Below are 21,460 nucleotides of genomic sequence, written 5' to 3' on the forward strand. Positions count from 1 at the left end.
AGCTGTGCCAGAATGGGAGCAAAGTTGGTAAATAGCTACCAGTTCATTTTGCTTCCATATTTCACTTGTTCAGTTAATCATGAGTATAAGCATCTAAATGCCTCCCCTACTCCATAACTGAAACTATATTTGCGGAGCCAGACTGCTATGCGTGTACATGCTGGCTTTCTGTTTTTACATTTGGCACATCTTTTGAGTCAGACCGTGGGTAAACTGTTGTTCCTTTCTCTTCACCTCTTCCTTCTCTCCATCTGCAAAAACCCTTTGTTGGTTACTACAGAATCGGTTTCCAATTAATTTTTGATACATCCAATTAAACAATGTTTAATTAAAAAATTGTTTTCGCAGAAGGTGGGTGCTCTAGCACTACGGCGCATTTTGAAGAGAGAGAAAATACTGGACGTTTTCATGCTACTGTTGCTTTCATCCATAGAGTAGGGGAAAGAGGGAATTAGTTTTGCAGAGAAATGCAATGCTGCCTAGTTGTTCTCAATGAATGGTCTTGTTGTCCCTGTTATCATGGATATATTGCCTTTTTCTCTGACCAAACTGGGTTTGTTTTTGTTTTTTGTTAAAAACAAAATGTACCGTATTTTTCACTCTATAAGATGCACCAGACCACAAGACGCACCTAGTTTTTGGAGGAGGAAAACAAGAAAAAAATATATTCTGAATCTCAGAAGCCAAAACAGCAAGAGGGATCACTCCGTGGCGAAAGCAGCAATCCCTCTTGCTGTTCTGGCTTCTGGGATAGCTGCGCAGCCTGGATTCGCTCCATAAGACGCACACACATTTCCCCTTACTTTTTAGGAGGGAAAAAGTGGTTCTTATAGAGCAAAAAATACGGTACATGCTCCGGTGCCAGTTCACAGCTTCTCCATCCTTGGAGTTTAGAGCCATGTTTCGTGTTGTTCTCTCCATCCAAACACACACACACACACACGCACACACATGCACACACACGTGGAACATGGCGTGTGACTTGGGACATATGCCTCCTACATATAGGGCCACCTATATAGTCCTTTCAACTCCCCACTAATTTCTGGCTTCAGTTCTTCAGTGATTTGGCCCCTGAACAAACAAATAAAACCATGTGGTTGTATTTCCTAGCCAGTTATAGCAACCGACTTCCAAACTTTGTGTGTGTGTGTGTGTGTAGGGGGGTGGAGAATTGGTGACATGGAGATTGCTTTCTGTAACCTTGCTAAATATTTTGTATTTGCATTGGGGTGTGTGGCAGTACCTCAGATATGCAGATGACACAACCTTGATGGCAGAAAGTGAGGAGGAATTAAAGAACCTTTTAATGAGGGTGAAAGAGGAGAGTGCAAAATATGGTCTGAAGCTCAACATCAAAAAAACGAAGATCATGGCCACTGGTCCCATCACCTCCTGGCAAATAGAAGGGGGAGAAATAGAGGCAGTGAGAGATTTTACTTTCTTGGGCTCCACGATCGCTGCAGATGGTGACAGCAGTCATGAAATTAAAAGACGCCTGCTTCTTGGGGGAACCCTGATGTTGGAAAAGATTGAGGGCCCAACGAGAAGGGGATGAGGTGGTTGGACATTGTTCTCGAAGCTACCAGCATGAGTTTGACCAAACTGCGGGAGGCAGTGGAAGACAGGAGTGCCTGGCGTGCTCTGGTCCATGGGGTCACGAAGAGTTGGACACGACTAAACGACTAAACAACAACAGTGTTGCAGTACTAGCACCATTTCAGAGGGGACCCAGGGGGTTGTCCAATTGTCTCCAGTGTACTCTCCCCAATAGTGTTCCTTCCCATCTCACTGCCGTTTGTTATGCATACGCACCACTGTATTGGGTCATTGAAATTATGGCAACAGGCAAGGACAGCAACTCCTGGTCTTTCCACAGCTTCCTTGGTCACTCAACCTCATGGTATTCAAATCTACCTGAATACGAGGTGGCCTGATGCATCAGTACATCTGGCTGTTAACCAGAAGGTTGGTGGTTTGAGCCCACTGAGAGACAACCATGGGCCAGATTCCTGCATTTGCTTTTTATATTATTATTATTATTATTATTATTATTATTATTATTATTATTCTATTCTTTATTACAAAACACAGTTTACATCAAACATAGACAAACACAATAAACAACATAAACAAACTGTAAACACTAACAACATATCTTTTGACAGTACACACACTTTAACTTCCGACTCACCTCATTGTATTTTTTACACCCTATTATTCTATACACACTTCATTATTACAGTGGTACCCCGCAAGATGAATGCCTCGCAAGACGGAAAACCCACAAGACGAAAGGGTTTTCTGTTTTGGAGGCGCTTCGCAAGACGAATTTCCCTATGGGCTTGCATCGCAAGACGAAAGCCCATAGGGAAATGCTGGCGGTCGGGAGCAAAGACTTTCGCCCACAGCCGGCCTTCAGAAGAGGACCTCTTCTGAAGGCCGGCGGGGGGCAAAAGTCTTTGCTCCCCCCCGCCTGCCTTCCCCCCCCCCGCCTGCCCTGGGCATCTTAAAATGCTGGCGGGCGGGAGCGAAGCGTTCGCTGCCGACCCCCAGCATTTTAAAATCTCCAAGGGACAGCAGAGAAGTCTCTGTCCCGGGGAGATTTTAAAATGCTGGGGGTCGGGAGCGAAGCGTTAGCTGCCGACCCCCAGCATTTAAAAATCTCCCCCTGTCCCGGGGAGATTTTAAAATGCTGGGGGTCGGGAGCGAAGCGCTGCCGACCCCCAGCATTTTAAAATCTCCCCGTGTCCCGGGAAGGTTTTAAAATGCTGGGGGTCGGGAGCGAAGCTGGGGGTCGGGAGCGAAAGCTGTTCCGAAGTGGGGAGGGGGGCGGGGACACCTGCCCCAGCCGCCCCACTTCGGAAAGCTGTTCCGAAGTGGGGAGGGGGGGCGGGGACACCTGCCCCAGCCGCCCCACTTCGGAAAGCTGTTCCGAAGTGGGGAGGGGGGCGGGGACACCTGCCCCAGCCGCCCCACTTCGGAAAGCTGTTCCGAAGTGGAGAGGGGGGGCGGGGACACCTGCCCCAGCCGCCCCACTTCGGAAAGCTGTTCCGAAGTGGGGAGGGGGGGCGGGGACACCTGCCCCAGCCGTCCCACTTCGGAAAGCTGTTCCGAAGTGGGGAGGGGGGGCGGGGACACCTGCCCCAGCCGGCCCACTTCGGAAAGCTGTTCCGAAGTGGGGAGGGGGGGCGGGGACACCTGCCCCAGCCTCCCCACTTCGGAAAGCTGTTCCGAAGTGGGGCGGGGGGGCGGGAACACCTTCTGAAGGCGGGCAGGGGGCGAAAGTCTTTGTCCCCCCTGCCTTCCTTCCCAGGGGCTTTTAAATCGCCCCGGACAGCGGAGAAGTCCTCCGCTGTCCGGGGCGATTTTAAAATGCCGCCCGCCAGCATTTTAAGATCGCCCCGGACAGCGGAGAAGTCCTCCGCTGTCCCAGGGTTTTTTAAAATGCTGGGGGTGGGAAGAAAAGCCCTTGCCCCCCCCCAGCCTTCAGAAGAGGTCGGGGGACAGACTGTCCCCGGACCTGGTCTGAAGGCGGTTTCCCTAGGAACGCATTAATTGATTTTCAATGCATTCCTATGGGAAACCGTGCATCGCAAGACGAAAAAACCGCAAGACGAAGAGACTTGCGGAACGAATTAATTTCGTCTTGCGAGGCACCACTGTATCATTCTTTTGTGTTGCTTATCAAAAGAAATTTTTGTTATTAAGGTTTCCTTACACTTCAAGATTCAATCTAAGTCTGTCAGGAGCATTGCATTATCACAATACTTATAAAGATATTCTTTGAATATTGTCCAATCTTTAATAACTTTATGATTTGATTTTCCTCTTATTCTCCCAGTCATTTTCGCAAGCTCTAGGTATTCTATCATTTTCGCTTGCCAGTTGGTTTTTGCGGGAATCAAATCACTTTTCCAATTTTTAGCCATTAAAATCCTAGCCGCTGTGGTTGCATACTTAAAAAAGGTTCTAGTTTTTTTATTGTTATTTCCATGGACATAATGCCTAATAGAAAGGCTTCAGTTTGTTTGTTTTAAAGGAAAGTTTGAAGATATTTTTGAGTTCATTATATATTGTATCCCAAACGTCTCTTATTTTCACACAGTCCCACCACATGTGCATGAAGGTACCTACCCCATTTTTACATCTCCAACATACGTCTGAGCTATTCGTATGCATCTTGGCCAATTTGTCCGTGGTCGGTACAGCATTTCCATTACATTTTCTCTCAAATTGTAACATGCGGTGAACTTTATGTCTTCTCTCCAAAGCCTTTGGGGTTGGACTACATGGCTCACTGGATCCCTTCGAGCTCTGCAGTTCTATGATTCTGTGTTGCTTTGGTTCTATCTCAGCGTGGGCATCTAACCTCAGGCAGAAACCCATCGCACCAAGCATGTCTGGTAGAAATATCGGGGGGGAATGAACGAGGGGAGGGTGCTGGCGGTGAGAGTTTGCTCTAATGACTGAGCTAGCCAGGCTGCTAAAAGGAGTTAAATAGAAATGAATGAGTTGGAACTGAGGGGGAAGGTTGCTCTTTGTCAATTATGGGTTGCATCTGCTGTTCCTTGGTATAAGTAATTATGTAAAGAATAATATGATCTCTATTTGGAATATGCAAATGTGGCCGGGGTTCAGAAGCCAGTGACCTGAGAGGGGCTGCAGAAAGGATAAAAGAGTGGCAGGTGGCTAAATCATCATCCATCCCTCTGTGACTGGTTGCATGTTTTTTAATATATATATATTTTAAAACAAACTCTATATAACTGGATTATGTTGACTGTATTTTCTCTGCTTCTAAACTGGGCAATAGTTTAGCTGCCACGTTTTTCTTTATGTACGGAATGTCTTAGGGCACCTAAATTAAATACAATATGACCCTCAGCAAACAATTCCAAGGTTTGACCTCCTAGCCTTTGCTTTACAGACCTGAAAATTACAGTCCATCTAATTTAGAACAGTGGCAGTACAGATGGTTTGTTCTTACTTTTGCAAATAAGCAAGACAGATGATATATCTCGGTGTTATCGGAGTTCAGAAAGGAAATGAGGGGAAATGGCTAATTACCGTACAATTTATTGTAAGGATGATGCCACTTCCTATTCATGCACAATAGGATAGTTGTATAGACAATAATTGCCACATTATGCACTAAAATGCATTAACTGGTCACGTGTACAGCAGTGTTCTTCGCCAGCTGCATGACAAAACGATTTTTTTTCTCCTAACTTGTAACAGAAGACGAATACCATTTTAAAAAAGCTTAGCATTTTATTATTTATATCAGCATCACTTAGCTGTTTTCCACAAACCTATTTACACAATGCCTCCTTCGGCCTTGCACAAGTGATCTAAAAGAACTACAGCCGCGGAAAATACGTTAAAAACATGAAAGCCCTGTTAGCTCTCCTTGGTGTAAGTTAAATGAGGAATTGAGTGATATTAACATATACCAGTGTTGCTGAACAGCTGATCAAGACAAAATGTCTGGCAGTGTTAATGTAGAAAAAGGACAGTTGGGTATATATAGGGAATTTGTGGGAGTGTACTATAAGTATGATTTTCTGACGTAATTTGAATCTTACATTGAAGGGTTAATTTTTCATCATGCACATGAGTTTTCAACTCCTGTTTTGTCCTAATCTTTACTTTCCAAGTGAAGTTTTATTCAGCTCGTTAGAGGAATTGGGAGCCATGCTGTACAAAAAACAAACGCTACATTTCTCAATAACATTTCTCAAAGTTGTCCATGATTAATGTACTTTAGCGAGCCATATGAGCAGAAAAATACTGTTGTACATTTGGCTGCTACTGGTAAGTGACTAATAGGATTTTCACCCACATAGTGCTTTCTTTTAATTGGAGAGTCAACCAAGGTCTACATGGGTTTTTATTTTATTTAATGATTTTTTTTAAAAAAACAACAACCATAAAAATGCCTCAGTATGATCATTTTTGCAAGAATATGATTTTTGGGTGTTTTTGCGAGATCTCGTGCAACTGACTGAAGCATTTCCTTTCATATCTGCAAGGGCAAGAGTGATGAATCATCCATGTACTACTTTTAGAGAAAACATTCTCTCATGAAATGGGAAGGGACATAGAGCAAATAAAGTCCTGGGGGCAATCCCTGGAATTTCCTGCCTGAAATTCTCTAGAGATGCTGCCAGCCAGTGTTGACAATACCGTGCTAGATAGGCCAATGGCCCTTTGTTTCTGTGAAACAGACGGACAAGTCAACTTCACGGTTTTTCCATTGTTCAAGGCGTAGTTCTTTCCTCAACTGCCTAAATTTTGCATACATTCATCTAAAGCTCTGTACATAGTCACCAGGGACACGGGTGGCACTGTGGTATAAACCACTGAGCCTCTTGGGCTTGCCAATCAGAAGGTCAGCGGTTCGAATCCCTGCGATGGGGTGAGCTCCCGTTGCTCTGTCCCAGTTCCTGCCAACCTAGCAGTTCGAAAGCACACCAGTGCAAGTAGATAAATAGGTACCACTGTGGCTGAAGGTAAATGGCGTTTCCGTGCACTCTGGTTTCCGTCACGGTTCCCCCTTGCGCCACAAGCGGTTTAGTCATTCTGGCCACATGACCCGGAAAGTGGACAAACGCCAGCTCCCTTGGCCTGAAAGTGAGATGAGCGCCGCAACCCCATAGTTGCCTTTGACTGAACCATCCAGATTAAGTCCAGTTTTACCTAGTCACCTTTTTTGTCATGCCACATAAGAACAAAAGCGAGCAGGACAATTGGCACCTTTACAATGCTGAGTATTTGTTCTGCTACACATAACATGCTTCACCAATTAAAAACTCACTATTATGCAACTCCTCTTGTACGTTTGCACCATGCAAGGCCTCGGACAAATAGGAGACCGGGGGTACGACAGGAATAGCTCAGCCGGTAGAGCATGAGACTCTTAATCTCAGGGTTAGGGGTTCGAGTCCCACATTAGGCAAAAGATTCCTGCATTGCTGAAGTTTGGTCCCTCATTGTTCTTTAGTTGTGTCCGACTCTTCGTGACCCCCTGGACCAGAGCACGCCAGGCACTCCTGTCTTCCACCGCCTCCCACAGTTTGGTCAAACTCATGCTGGTAGCTTCGAGAACACTCTCCAACCATCTTGTCCTCTGTCATCCCCTTCTCCTTGTGCCCTCCATCTTTCCCAACATCAGGGTCTTTTCCAGGGAGTCTTCTCTTCTCATGAGGTGGCCAAAGTATTGGAGCCTCAGCTTCAGGATCTGTCCTTCCAGTGAGCACTCAGGGCTGATTTCCTTAAGAATGGATAGGTTTGATCTTCTTGCAGTCCATGGGATTCTCAAGAGTCTCCTCCAGCACCATAATTCAAAAGCATCCATTCTTTGGCGATCAGCCTTCTTTATGGTCCAGCTCTCACTTCCATACATCACTACTGGGAAAACCATAGCTTTAACTATACGGACGAAAAGCATAAACAATAAATAAAACACATCAAAAAGTACACAGTCAAATGGAAAACAATTTCCACATAAATCATAAAATCTAAAACTAAGAATACAGCGTTAATATCTTTTTAATATATATATATTTCACAACTGTGGGCAGGGCAGTGTCCAACCATCTCGTCCTCTGTCATCCCCTTCTCCTTGTGCCCTCAATCTTTCCCAACATCAGGGTCTTTTCCAGGGAGTCTTCTCTTCTCATGAGGTGGTCCAAGTATTGGAGCCTCAGCTTCAGGATCTGTCCTTCCAGTGAGCACTCAGGGCTGATTTCCTTAAGAATGGATGACATGGAAATAGGTCCTGTTCTCAGGCCTTCTCTCAAAATAAGGCAAGTGACTTGCTTGAAAATTGGGGGTCCTCTTTTTAGTCTGCAATCCTAAGCACACTTAACAGGGAGTGAATTTAGTGGGATCCTTCCGTTCTGCTTTTGTGGCTTTCTAAACTTAGTACATCCTTTTGAAAGCATACATGGAACCATACTGATCCTCAGTTAATAGTATTCTGGTATTAAATTTCTTTTTTATTCATCATCCACAGAACAATGCCCTGCTAGATATAAGCAGCTGAGCAATTAGGAATTTGAAGGAATAGGAAAGGAAACCAGACACTTTCCTCATAATGTGCTTGCTATTCTTTTTTGAGTGAAGACCCAAAAAGAGAGAGAGAGAAATGCTATTGGAGTGTCTCCCCAACCCCCAGTTGAATAAACATGTTCTGGGCAAAGCCTATAAATAAGACAAAACCTCTCTCCTCATACATATATTGTTGTTTTTGTCTAATTGAACCAACAAAGTATTGCTGCATGCCATCCCCAATCTCTGAGCAGTGCTTATCCAAGGTCTGTGTTTCTTTCTGGGAAATGAGGCACAACATAGACCATGATGTCTTTGTGATATATCGTTTATTTACACATGTATACAACCCGAGCCTAAGATCAGTGCCTGATTAACGTATAAGCAAAAAAGCTATAGCTTAGGGTCCCATTATCTTGGGGGGCCCCAAAAAATTTAAAGGGGGGAAAACTGGATGTACATTTCCAAAATATAAGATAAAAAATAAGTAAAATAAAACCTACATACAGCAACAGTGTTTTGTGTTGTGTATGCTCCTATGATGTAAGTAATGGGCCCCGCCTGCTAGCCTGTTCCCTAAAATATCACTGGTTTGCTCATTTCTATATATAACGCAAGGGATGCGGATGCTGCTGTGGTCTAAACCACAGAGCCTAGGGCTTGCTGATCGGAAGGTCGGCAGTTCGAATCCCCGCGACAGGGTGAGCTCCCGTTGCTCGGTCCCAGCTCCTGCCCTCCTAGCAGTTCGAAAGCACGTCAAGTGCAAGTAGGTAAATAGGTACCACTCCGGCGGGAAGGTAACCGGTGTTTCTGTGCGCTGCTCTGGTTCGCCAGAAGTGGCTTAGTCATTGCTGGCCACATGACCCGGAAGCTGTCTGTGGACAAACGCCGGTTCCCTCAGCCTATAGAGCGAGATGAGCGTCCAACCCCAGAGTCGGTCACGGCTGGACCTAATGGTCAGGGGGTACCTTTACCTTTATATATAGGGTGCCTGCATTCTGCATGGACTGGTTGCATGGCAGCATGTGCAAATGGCTTTAGATACCTATTAGGTCCATAAGTTACCATATAGCATATATCCAACACAAAAAAACCAGCGTCAGTTTGTTGTTGACAAAGGACAGCTGGACATATAAAGGGCCCCATTACCTTCAGTAGCTGAGGGCCTCATCAGACCTAAATCTGACCCTACCTATGACGGAGGAGTTTGCAGCATCAACACTCTAAGAGGGTCTTGTTTCCTCCATAGGCGCAGCCTAGGATCCCAGCCAAGATCCAACATCATGCTCTGCCTACTGCTTTGCATCTCCTGCTCACATGACTCCTGACCCTAAGCTTCTAACCCACGTGGCTTTATCCACAGCTAGAAAGGCACCACTCATCTGCCGTCTCACACTGGGCTCCTTTTATCCATTGTGTTCTTTTTCAGTGTCCCGTCCCGCAGCCTATCACCTCGCATGGAAGTTAGCCTCGCTTAATTAGCTTTTAGCACTTGGCTTAATTAAAGGATTAAAAGTGTCCAGCTCAAAGCTTGACACACAAGGGTCTGACTTAATACACACGGGTCTGGCTATTAAACCTGTTTAACAACCCCAAGCCTCAATTAAATTCTAGCACCTACTTGGACCCAGGGTTTGAGGGAGTCCGGCACCCTGCCAGGTATTTCCCTCTCTCTGGACTTGCATTATTCAAGTGAGATCACCAACAGTATCTTCCCTCCTAAAATGAGTTCAGGGCGACTGCCAGCCCTTCACTCAAAGCCGGTTATTCCACTCCCTCCACTGTGTTTTCTGGGACTGTTGTCACTCTGCATTCCATGGCTACTGAGCGTGTTCAGTCTTCAGGGGGTTTGCCCTGTTAGTTAAGGCGTGCGCACGCACGCACGCACGCACGCACACATTAGGGTTTCCTTAGGCAAATTCACACACCCACACACCCCTTGGTTTGTCATTGCCTCCTTTTTGGCTGCCCCTGAGTTTGCCATTAGGAGTTGTTGTTGTTTAGTCATTTAGTCGTGTCCGACTCTTCATGACCCCCGTGGACCAGAGCACGCCAGGCACTCCTCTCTTCCACTGCCTCCCGCAGTTTGGCCAAACTCATGCTGGTAGCTTCGAGAACACTATCCAACCATCTCATCCTCTGTTGTCCCCTTCTCCTTGTGCCCTCCATCTTTCCCAACATCAGGGTCTTTTCCAGGGAGTCTTCTCTTCTCATGAGGTGGCCAAAGTATTGGAGCCTCAGCTTCAGGATCTGTCCTTCCAGTGAGCACTCAGGGCTGATTTCCTTAAGAATGGATAGGTTTGATATTCTTGCAGTCCATGGGACTCTCAAGAGTCTCCTCCAGCAGCCAGGAGTAATGATACTTTTCTAAGTTTAATTTGACTTGGAAGGAGGTCAGGAAGCAAGAGGTGGGAGGGCTGCTTTAATTGTTCCTTGTGCTAGAAAGATGGGAAGTGTGATTGTATAGATTGCAACGGTATTATAAGTGAGTTTTTAAATTGATTTTTTTAAAGGGAGCAGGCGGCACTGTGCTCTAAACCACTGAGCCACTTGGGCTTGCTGATCAGAAGGTCGGCCGTTCGAATCCATGCGATGGGGTGAGCTCCTGTTGCTCTGTACCAGCTTCTGCCAACCTAGCAGTTCGAGAGCACGCCAGTGCAAGTAGAAAAACAGGTACTGCTGCGGCAGGAAGGTAAATGGCGTTTCTGTGCACTCTGGTTTCTGTCACGGTGTTCTGTTGTGCCAGAAGCGGTTTAGTCACGCTGGCCACCTGACCTGGAAAGCTGTCTGTGGACAAACGCCGGCTCCCTTGGCCTGAAGCAAGATGAGCACCACACCCTATAGTCAAGTTTGACTGGACTTAACCATCCAGGGATCCTTTACCATTTATTTATTTATTTATTTATTTATTTAGCCCTCTTGTTGCCTTCAAAGTTTAATATTGATTAGTATCTACTCTTGAACAGGAATTCTTAAGTAAAAAAAAAATATAAACTTAGAAGCTGCCCCTCCAAGCACTGGAATAATAGACAATATCAATCCCTTTTCTGTAATACCCATGAATGGCTCGGCGATGCTGAAGATTCAGGCTGAGAAGAGAGATTATATTTCTTCATAAACTCTGTTCCGTGAGAAGTTTTGATAACAAAGTGGTGGTGGTTATGCCACGGGAGCTGAGCAGAATTGATAACGGCACGTCACAAAGTTCAATTAGGATTTAGTTTATTAATGTTTTACAGTATTTCATCGCAAGGGGATTATTCAGCTTCATTTAGTGTGTGGGGAAAGTAGGTGCAGCAAAAAAGAAGAAGTGTAAAATAAGCTAGGGTGGGCTTAATTAACAATGAATTACTTAGGAGAGGTGAAAACGCTATGGAAAGGAACAATTTGCATCATCGCAAAGATAGCAATAGTTTGTACAGCCCAAGTGCATTCTTGAAAATGCATCCCTGTGGACTGCACTGCCATGAAATTAAGCTGGAATTGAGCAAAAGTAATGAATAGCAGAGTTTAAGTATAAGTGAAACTGAGCTTCGCAGAACTTCTTCCACCTGTCTGGGACCAGGGAGGGCATAGGCTCAGTGTTTTGTCTAGGCACAGTCAGGGTCACCCATATAGCACTAAACCATAGTTTAGTGTGCATAAACAAATGCCAGCAAACCTCGATGAACTGAAACAACGTTGTAAAGAAGAGCAGGCCAAAATTCCTCCACAACGATGTGAGAGAGGGGAAAAGTCCTACAGAAAACGATCACTTCCAAGTTATTGCTGCTAAAGGTTGTTCTACAAGTTATGTGCTTACTTTTTCACACATGACTTATCTATTTTGGCTTTTAATATATTTTTGTTAAATAAATCAGGACATGGGGTAATAGGTCATGTGTTGTTGTTTAGAATGTTGTATATTTTAATGTTGTTACCCGCTCTGAGCCTGGCTTCGGCTGGGGAGGGCGGGATATAAATAAAATTTTATTATTATTATTCAACTGAGTTTGTATTTACCTAATGTTAAGACCTGCTAGGGCACAGAGTATTGTTATTATGTCCCGAGATGTAAAACCACAGAATTCAAAGAGGGTGTACTTCCTTTTCCCCATGACTCTAGTCAGGGCCGTCTTTACCTGGGGGTGTGGGGCACCCAGGCACCAAATTCTGGGGGGAGCCAGGCGCCCACCACTGCAGCCACCTAAGCTCTTAACTACCTGTTGTTGTTGTTGTTTGGTCGTTTAGTCATGTCCGACTCTTTGTGACCCCATGGACCAGAGCACACCAGGCACTCCTGTCTTCCACTGTCTCCCGCAGTTTGGCCAAACTCATGCTGGTAGCTTTGCGAACACTACCCAACCATCTCATCCTCTGTTGTCCCCTTCTCCTTGTGCCCTCCATCTTTCCCAACATCAGGGTCTTTTCCAGGGAGTCTTCTCTTCTCATGAGGTGGCCAAAGTATTGGAGCCTCAGCTTCAGGATCTGTCCTTCCAGTGAGCACTCAGGGCTGATTTCCTTCAGAATGGATCAGTTTGATCTTCTTGCAGTCCATGGGACTCTCAAGAGTCTCCTCCAGCACCATAATTCAAAAGCATCAATTCTTTGGCGATCAGCCTTCTTTATGGTCCAGCTCTCACGTCCATACATTTACTACTGGGAGAACCATAGCTTTAACTATACCATCTACCTCTTATGAAATAATAAATAATTTTGATCAAGCTAGAAAAGCAAAAGGACTTTCGACTTTGTGCGCTTGTTTACCAAAGACACGCTGTGCCAGTGGCGGCGCTTGTCATTCACAAAAAACCCGCCCTCCTCCCTACCCACCCCCAGTGTCCACACTCCCCTCCCCTTTTTTTCTTTTTGACTGGATTCTGTGTGAGCTGGAGGCAAACAAACTGAAACCATTAAGCAGGACCTGCCTGCTTTGGAGATGCCTGCTGGCAACTGGCCGCCAGGAGGCTGCCGGGCAACTCGGGCTCTCCATGATCGCCCCCTTTCTGCCCAACCTCTGCCCTGCCACTTATGGGGGACCTGCTCACAACCTGCCGCCTTGCCCCTGACCGACCTGCTCGCTGGCCGAGGGGGAGGCCTGGATCCGGTTCTCCAGCCTCCCCCCCGGCCTCCCAAACATAGCGCCCCCCCCGGCACCTGCCCACCCCCTTGAGCTCTGTGCACCCCTCTCAGGTGCCCGCCGGCTCGGATTGCCACGCCGCCACGACGGACCTGCCTGCAGCTCGGCATGGATGGGGAGGCTCAGAGGGGAGCCCTGGCTGCGCTGCTGCCTGCCGTCCTGCCTGCTGGCTGTTGCTGGGGCCCGAAGCCTCGCCAACGCCTCCTGGAGCTTGCCCGCAGCAGGACACTTTTGTTTCTTTTTCCTCCCTTCTTTTGTAAACGAGAGATAAGGCATAAGCATGGTGTCTGACATAAGCATAATAAAAGTTAATTTGGGGGCTAAACTAAATTTGGGGGGCGCGGGGCGAATCTTTGCACCCCGGTGGTGTGTATGCTAAGGAACGGCTAAGGGAGGAAATTATGAGGAACGGCTAAGGGAGCTGGGCATGTTTAGCCTGGAGAAGAGGAGGTTAAGGGGTGATATGATAGCCATGTTCAAATATATAAAAGGATCTCACATAGAGGAGGGAGAAAGGTTGTTTTCTGCTGCTCCAGAGAAGCGGACACGGAGCAATGGATCCAAACTACAAGAAAGAAGATTCCACCTAAACATTAGGAAGAACTTCCTGACAGTAAGAGCTGTTCGACAGTGGAATTTGCTGCCAAGGAGTGTGGTGGAGTCTCCTACTTTGGAGGTCTTTAAGCAGAGGCTTGACAACCATATGTCAGGAGTGCTCTGATGGTGTTTCCTGCTTGGCAGAGGGTTGGACTCGATGGCCCTTGTGGTCTCTCCCAACTCTATGATTCTATGATTCTATGATTCTATGGCCCTGACTCTAGTTCTAAGGAGGGGACAGGAGCTTTCAGTCTCATTCCATGCTTGGAAGAGGACGAGAGGTGAAAGATAAGCATATGATGTTCTTGCTCTAGTTAGCATGACATCTGATTCTGGCCTTTAATGTATAGAACCAGTCTGTGCCCAAGCACTGATAAGTGTTTCTTTAACCGAGTAATGCAGAAGTAATAGTACGTTTCTGAATATACTGTCAGCTGCATAGAAGTATCTTAGAAGTATCTTGGAGAGTCTTACAAACTGGCGCTCGCACACATAGTATAAACACATTGTTCCTTTCTTTTTACCGCGGCTAGCTTGATTTTTTGAGAATAGGCTAAATAAACTTCCGTTCCTCGTTGTTTCCCACATTTAACATTGAAATCTATTTCTTAAGTATTTAAAGATGATTGCAGCGTAGTTTGGAAGTTATCCTAGGTTTATAAATACTTACTTTTAATGTATAACTGTAAAGTCAGTCCATTACATTAGAGATGAAGAATGTCCACTTACGCTAAAAAGAGTTCCCACTCAAAAACAAAACAGCTTAAAAAAATTATGTGAAAGGATGGTTTCGAGCCAGAATTTGACATGTTTTCTGTGAGTAATATGCAGCCATCCCTAAATGAGGAAAGGCTGGGGTGGATAAATAAGAGCTGCTGGAGTCATGTTATTGGCACAATCATTGACTTAAAATTAATTGATGGTGCTATATCTTTATTATGCTGAAAGGGCTGTGTAAGGATAATATCCATCTGGAGAACTAGCATCCGATTTTCCCCCTGCCTGCAAATATGTTCAGATCAGGGAAAGTAATTTATTTAGATCCTTAAAAGCATGCAAGAAGTGTTTGTATTTGGAAACAGGACCTTGACTGATTAATCTGCTTTTTAGATGGTTTCGGTTCAGCTTTCTACAGATAGAATACTTGTGACTTTTTCAAGGAGGTTTTTAGGGGGGGTGCTAGTTATTTTTCATTGTGCCGTAGCTTGTCTAAATCTGTTTATATTACAGCTCATCTAAGTTTAGTTTCTCTTAGCCCTTCCTTCCCTTTGAACATATCTGGCTCTAGTATTGAGGCAGGAATCCTACTTTCTTCTCTCCCCTCCTGTGGGGGAGAGAGCACCGTTGGAGTCTAGGGAGAGCACTGGGCTTCAGCCTAGAGGGACCCACCAAGATTCAGAGGGGGAGTTGGCAGGGGCAGAGGAAGCGGGGTACAGTGGGGGCGGGCCACCGCGGGTGCCACCACTGAGGGGGGGTGACAAAATGCCTGGCTGCACTCACCGCAGGGATTGCAGCGCGCCCGAGCCACGCGTCTCTCCTGGGATAGACGTGGTTGCTTGGGTGCACGCAGGCTCCGCGCTGCTCAAATGGTCCGCTCGCTGCCTCCCCCCACCCCAGCTGTAGGGCGGCTGAGTGGGAGGAGGCAGGCAGACTCCTTGGAGGCCCCACAGAGCATCCTGCCCCAGCTCGCCCCACCCCTGCAGGTGGTTGGCCCCACCCCTGGGAATTGGGTCCAGCACTCTCTGCCCAGGCAAGGCAGCACTTCCAGAGAAGCGATGAGACATGTCCACCTAGACATAGCATCTGTTAGCAGTTTATAGCCAGTGTGGTGTAGTGGTTAAGAGCGTGAGACTCGTAATCTGGTGAACCGGGTTTGCATCTCCGCTCCTCCACCTGCAGCTGCTGGGTGACCTTGGGCCAGTCACGCTTCTCTGAAGTCTCTCAGCCCCACTCACCTCACAGAGTGTTTGTTGTGGGGGAGGAAGGGAAAGGAGAATGTTAGCCGCTTTGAGACTCCTTCGGGTAGTGATAAAGCGGGGTATCAAATCCAAACTCCACATAGCATCTGTTAGCAGCCTATATATTTCTGCAGAAAGAGAGAGTTTATTACGAGTAAGGGTTGCATTCATTCTTCCTTGGCTTTAAACTTGTTGGGTGCAAACTTTTTAGGAAAACCTCTCCTCTCCACTGCAGTCTTGAACTCCTTGTTGCTGATCCTTGAGTCATGGCCCTTGGCGCTAGACCGGGATCTTCCCCACCAACCCTTTGCCTCGTGAGAGCTCTTGGGCTGAATTAGCTGCTTTCATGCTGCTGAATCGGTACTGTTACTCTTCTTTAAAAGGTTGATCACTTCCATACTTTCCAATAAGAGCATGTGCTGTTGAGTTTTGGCGCAGGAAGTGAGACACTCAGGCCTCCCTGAACCAACTATGTTTTATAAACAATTAACAATCATCTGCTTTGTAAGGCCAAACCACTTGAAAAACATGCCCATTTGTCAGGGTATCCATTTATATTATATAATAATAATATCATAACCTTAAACCCAAATGGGTGTGGAGTGAGCCTCTTAGCATCCAATAGTTTCCCTCCCTGAGAAATAAAAATAATGTTGTAAATAGTGGTGACTAGTTCATTCATGCAATCCTTTGAAAGAACATACATGAATTAGTTGTGATGTAAGCTAGGAAGCTTGGGTAAGAGAACTATGAACAATTAGCACTTCTCTAGATTTAAGTGTTCTGCTCAGAGACAGTGGACTTATTGGGAAAGTTAAATGTGGGGCAAAATGGTGGGTCTGCGTCAACGTACAAGTCAGCTGTGAGCTTCAAACATCTGGATGGTGTGTAGGTTTCAAAATGGGAAGTTTAGCAATCATTCGTATCAAATATGTATGGCTAAGGACTTGTGTCAGGATCAGTCAAGTGCAGACTCTTGCACACTGAACATTGTATGCTTCCGCAATCTGTGAAAAAGACCTGTGTGTATCTTTTTGTAGATTATAACATATGATGAATTTGTATACTCCTTTGGCGTTTCTATAACATAAATGGTACAGACCTTCCATTGGCTTCTAGGAAATATTTTTTATACATGTTTTGGGCACCAAAAACAGGACCTTAACAAGTTTTGCTAAGAAAGGATTAAGTACTGGTGGAAAACTGTGTATATGTTAAATAAATGTTTGATTCATGACAATGTCTGTTAACTGTTTGTCTTTTCCCTCCATTTTCTTCAGTGCCAGATGAAAGCAATGTTTGCTTGTTGACTGAACATAAACTAGGTAAGAGATTCTTGGTTTGACTTGACTATGCTGCACAGAGTTCTTGCCTAGTTCACACCAACTAAATTTGCTTTAAATGCTGCTCTATGCAGGCCCAGGGAAAGTATTTGAAAGGTTTTGTATTAGTTCTGAGTTTTGGAGCTTCTCCCTTCATATATTGTGGAATGCCTCTGGGACACCCTACTTGCGCTGTCTTGATTATGATAGCACACCAAATAGAAATGTAGAGTTGTGTGGGGTTTTTTAAAGTGTGTCTTCTTGTTTACTGAATGGAACTGCAAGTTCTTTCAGGAGATCTTGGAATGTGAATTGAATGAAACCTTCTTACTTCATAATTTGAGTTGGCCTGAATGCACTTGTTTATGTGAATCCATGGATCATGCAGAGAAAAATATTAAAGTCCATATTTTTTCCTCAACTCCCCTTACTTTTCTGTTCCAAAGTATTTACTATCTATCGGATTCAAACTGGTCCTGCAACATGGGGTCTGGGAGGGACAATAAATATATCCCTTCTTCATACTGGAAGCATTCCCACGGTGAGAGTTACTCTTGATTGCATCAGGCAAGAAGCTCACAAACTAAGAATCATTTTTTAAGTTCTCCCATGCAAGTTTAGAAAATTACTTAACTTCCTGAAACAGAATGTCAGAGAGAAATATTTTGGTACCCTTTTTACTTATTTTCAGAAGCTATGTCCTGCTATGTCCTGTATGGGGCATTTTGAATAAGTTAAAAAGATTTTGCAAGCATTAGAAAAAGATAGGCTTCAGTGTTATCACATTCATATGCCCTAAAAATGACCCCCACCCCCGAATTAAAGTATATACAAATAGTGAATAATTCTAGGAAATGCATGAGATTTCTATTCAGCCTTTTTGACATTAAGCTGCTCATATTTCCTCAGCCAATACCCCTTTAATGTTTCTTGTCTTCCACCCTTCCCCATCTCCACCAATCCTTTCCTTCACCAGCATACTAAAGAGGTTTTCTTATTTATTTGAAACCGAGGTTCTCTCTCAGCCGGTACCTTCTGTTTTCCTTGCACCTGAAATTTCTGTTTTCTCTTCACTGAGGAGAAGACAAGAAAGTTTCCAAGAAGTGACTCATCATTTGGAAAGGTGTGCCCTGTTATTACGCAGAAGGAGGCTTGCAAATATTGCAGCTGCCTTAAAATTGCCAACGATAAATGCAAGCCCTTCCTGTCAGTCCACATTGGAACAAATCCCACTGCAGACATAAAAGTTGGCAAAGAGTTGCTCAGAAAATCAAGAATCTACCATTTCAAGCTCCAAGTGTGGGTGGGTGGTTTCTTTCCTATCCATAAGTGTCAAGAGCAAATTAGAAAGACAACAACCCTGGGTTTCTGAAAAACAGCCATCAGATTACAGCTGGTCTTCTTGAACCAGCTGTGGGTTTTATAATGTTTTGTGATGGGCCTTCTATCTCTGCTTTATTTATTTATCCATACATGCACAGCTCTGGGGTACTGCTGTTCATGCTTGTTGTTGTACATAATCTCACTAAAACTATTGATGGGGTTGACAGCCCTCGGTTCCAAACATATCCACATTTTTATGATAAAATTCTTACTGTCTCTACCAGTTTCTCCTGGCATGTAGTATGGCACGCTCAAGGCTGTCCACAAAAATTTGGCCCTTACACCCGTGAGAAAATATAACAACTTGACATAACCCAGAATTGCTGGTCACACTTTTTTTTTTTTGGGGGGGGGGGTACATTTATAGAAATGGAAAGCAAATGTATTCCTTTTAAGAACCATATTGATTACCAGACACCTCCCAGTGGCAGTATTTACAACTGAAACATGTATTAGTTTCTAAATGTAATCCACAGCACTTTTAAATTGCCCCCCCCATATATTACAGAATCTACTTTACTTACTGAAACGAATCTACAGAATCTACTTTTACTACCGAAACGAATACAATAGCCCAGGGTTTCCCAACTTGGGTCTTTAGCTATGTTTGGACTGACCCACTGGTCCTGCTAGCTAGGGACAATGAGAGCTGTAGTTCAGAAACTTCTGGAGATCTTAGTTTGGGAAACTGCTATAGCCAATGGAACTATAGTCAACAAAAAGCTGTGCTTTCTTCGCTTAAAGCCTCTGCCCTGTATTTGAGATTGCACTCCACAGAGCAGAGATTATTTGGGGGGGGTGCATTCCTCCTCCAGCTGCTGGCAATGCACTGTTGCAGGCAGGTACATACATAGTGTGGTACTGCCATGTTGTTGTTTTTCTTTTGGACAGAGAGCACTGTCTGTATTCCCTTGTTCCTGGAAACAGAACAAAAATCTACAGGCAGTGACTTAGGCATGCCCTATTGGTTGCCAAACGTGCCATTTTTTTCAGCATTAGAAAAGTAAACACCATCTTGACAACCCATTAGTGTAGACCCGGCAGGTCCTTACTCAGTATGCGTGAACTAGCTGTATATTGTGGATTGCAGATTTTAGCTTTGTTGTTGTTGTTGTTTAGTCGTTTAGTTGTGCCCGATTCTTCGTGATCCCATGGACCAGAGCACGCCAGGCACTCCTGTCTTCCACTGCCTCCCGCAGTTTGGTCAAACTCATGCTGGTAGCTTCGAGAACACTGTCCAACCATCTCGCCCTCTGTCGTCCCCTTCTCCTTGTGCCCTCCATCTTTCCCAACATCAGGGTCTTTTCCAGGGAGTCTTCTCTTCTTATGAGGTGGCCAAAGTATTGGAGTCTCAGCTTCAGGATCTGTCCTTCCAGTGAGCACTCAGGGCTGATTTCCTTCAGAATGGATCGGTTTGATCTTCTTGCAGTCCATGGGACTCTCAAGAGTCTCCTCCAGCACCATAATTCAAAAGCATCAATTCTTCGGCGATCAGCCTTCTTTATGGTCCAGCTCTCACTTCCGTACATCACTACTGGGGAAACCATAGCTTTAACTATACATATCTTTGTCGGCAAGGTGATGTATCTGCTTTTTAGCTTACCAACCTATATGTCATACCTATATGGCCAAATCTTTGAGTGCTGACCTACTCCTCCCCCCTTTCCCCCTTCCATCCTGAGGTTATTTTAATTTGCATTGGCGTTGTTGTTGTGTTGCTATAAACAGGAAGACCCAACATTCAATGTTAATTTAAGTTTTAACCAACAAACAGCACAAATACAGTTCTTGCCTGGAGGCCTAAGATGACACAAAAGGAAAAAAGGGGTGAGAAAGTAGAGGCAAATAAGCCAACTTAGGCACCAGTTCTTACCATTCATGAAGATCTCAGAAAGACTGGGTTGAATGGCGGAGAGAAGTATGGCACAGCACTCTCATCTTCCCCAAAGCAGCTGCCTGGTGCAAATAATTCCTAATAATATTTACTAGACGCTGTCATCCGGCTAGATAGTTTACTACTGAACCCACAGTGAACTGGAAGCAGTGACTCTTAAATGGGGGGAGCAAGCCGAAGAAGAGACCTGGAGGTCCAATCTGCAACATTTCTAGACAATACTTTCAATGGTGTGGGAGGCAAAGTGGAAAAGTAATAAGCCCTTTGGAGTATGTGGTGTAATGTTGGGATGGTGGCAAGGTTACTGAGCCACAATTGCTGCAAAATACCATATTCCAGCAAGCTGCTTTTACATGAGTGGTTAGTGCTCTAGTGTCTTTGCCACAAAAACTCACGAGATGCCTCTCTTAATTTGAGCTGTTATAAATGTGCAACCAACTGTTGTGTGTTATAGTACTTATAATGGAACTGGTAAGAAGGATTCATGTACAGGTTATTGTTTATGTTGGGCAAATGCCGCCCTTTCCCCTCGTTTATGCAAAGTCACAAATGGTATTCCATTAGCCTCACAGCTATTTGCTTTATTTTCATTTTTCATATGGCTCCCTCTTTCTTTCTTTTCCTTTTTCCTTTTGATTTAATGCTTGCGACTCTCTTAATATGTATCGACTGTCTGCTAAGGTCTCTGCTGACACAGCTCTTTAAAATGATACAGTACTGGAGAAAAGCTGATGAGTCCTCCTTTACGAGCTTTGACATATTAATTAGCAAAGTGGACCAAAAGAAAGAAACCTTTGCTATTTTCTATTTTAATTTTCTAAAACACATGTATATTGAGATTTTAAACCAATAGCTCCCATCAAAAGGACTAATGCATGTCGGGAAAGCTCCACGTTCCAGCAGGTTAACACACTGATCTTTTCCACTTCCTAAGACCACACTGGTTGCCAAATTATGTTCCTTTTTTCCTGGATGTCTGTTCTTTTAGAGAATCTGATGGTGTTGTCCTGAACATTCGTTGCATGAACCCCAGAAAAAGTTGAATTCCCAGGAGTGTAAAGTTGGATGTAACTCATGAGCTAACCACAGTTAACTGGACAAATTGTGGTGGATCTCACAGATTATGATTAGC

At 44.9% G+C, this 21,460-nt stretch overlaps 1 protein-coding gene across 1 annotated transcript in view; it reads left to right on the forward strand.

Annotated features, from left to right (window-relative positions):
* PARD3B (par-3 family cell polarity regulator beta) overlaps positions 1–21,460 on the forward strand; it is a 622,948-nt gene that overhangs the window by 274,840 nt on the left and 326,648 nt on the right. Inside the window, exon 16 of the mRNA XM_081200610.1 lies at positions 17,010–17,054. Coding sequence (XP_081056736.1) covers positions 17,010–17,054 — 45 coding nt within the window. The remainder of the gene's footprint in view (positions 1–17,009; positions 17,055–21,460) is intronic.

This window comes from Podarcis bocagei, assembly GCF_964188305.1.
Source record: "Podarcis bocagei genome assembly, chromosome: 1".
NCBI lineage: Eukaryota > Metazoa > Chordata > Lepidosauria > Squamata > Lacertidae > Podarcis > Podarcis bocagei.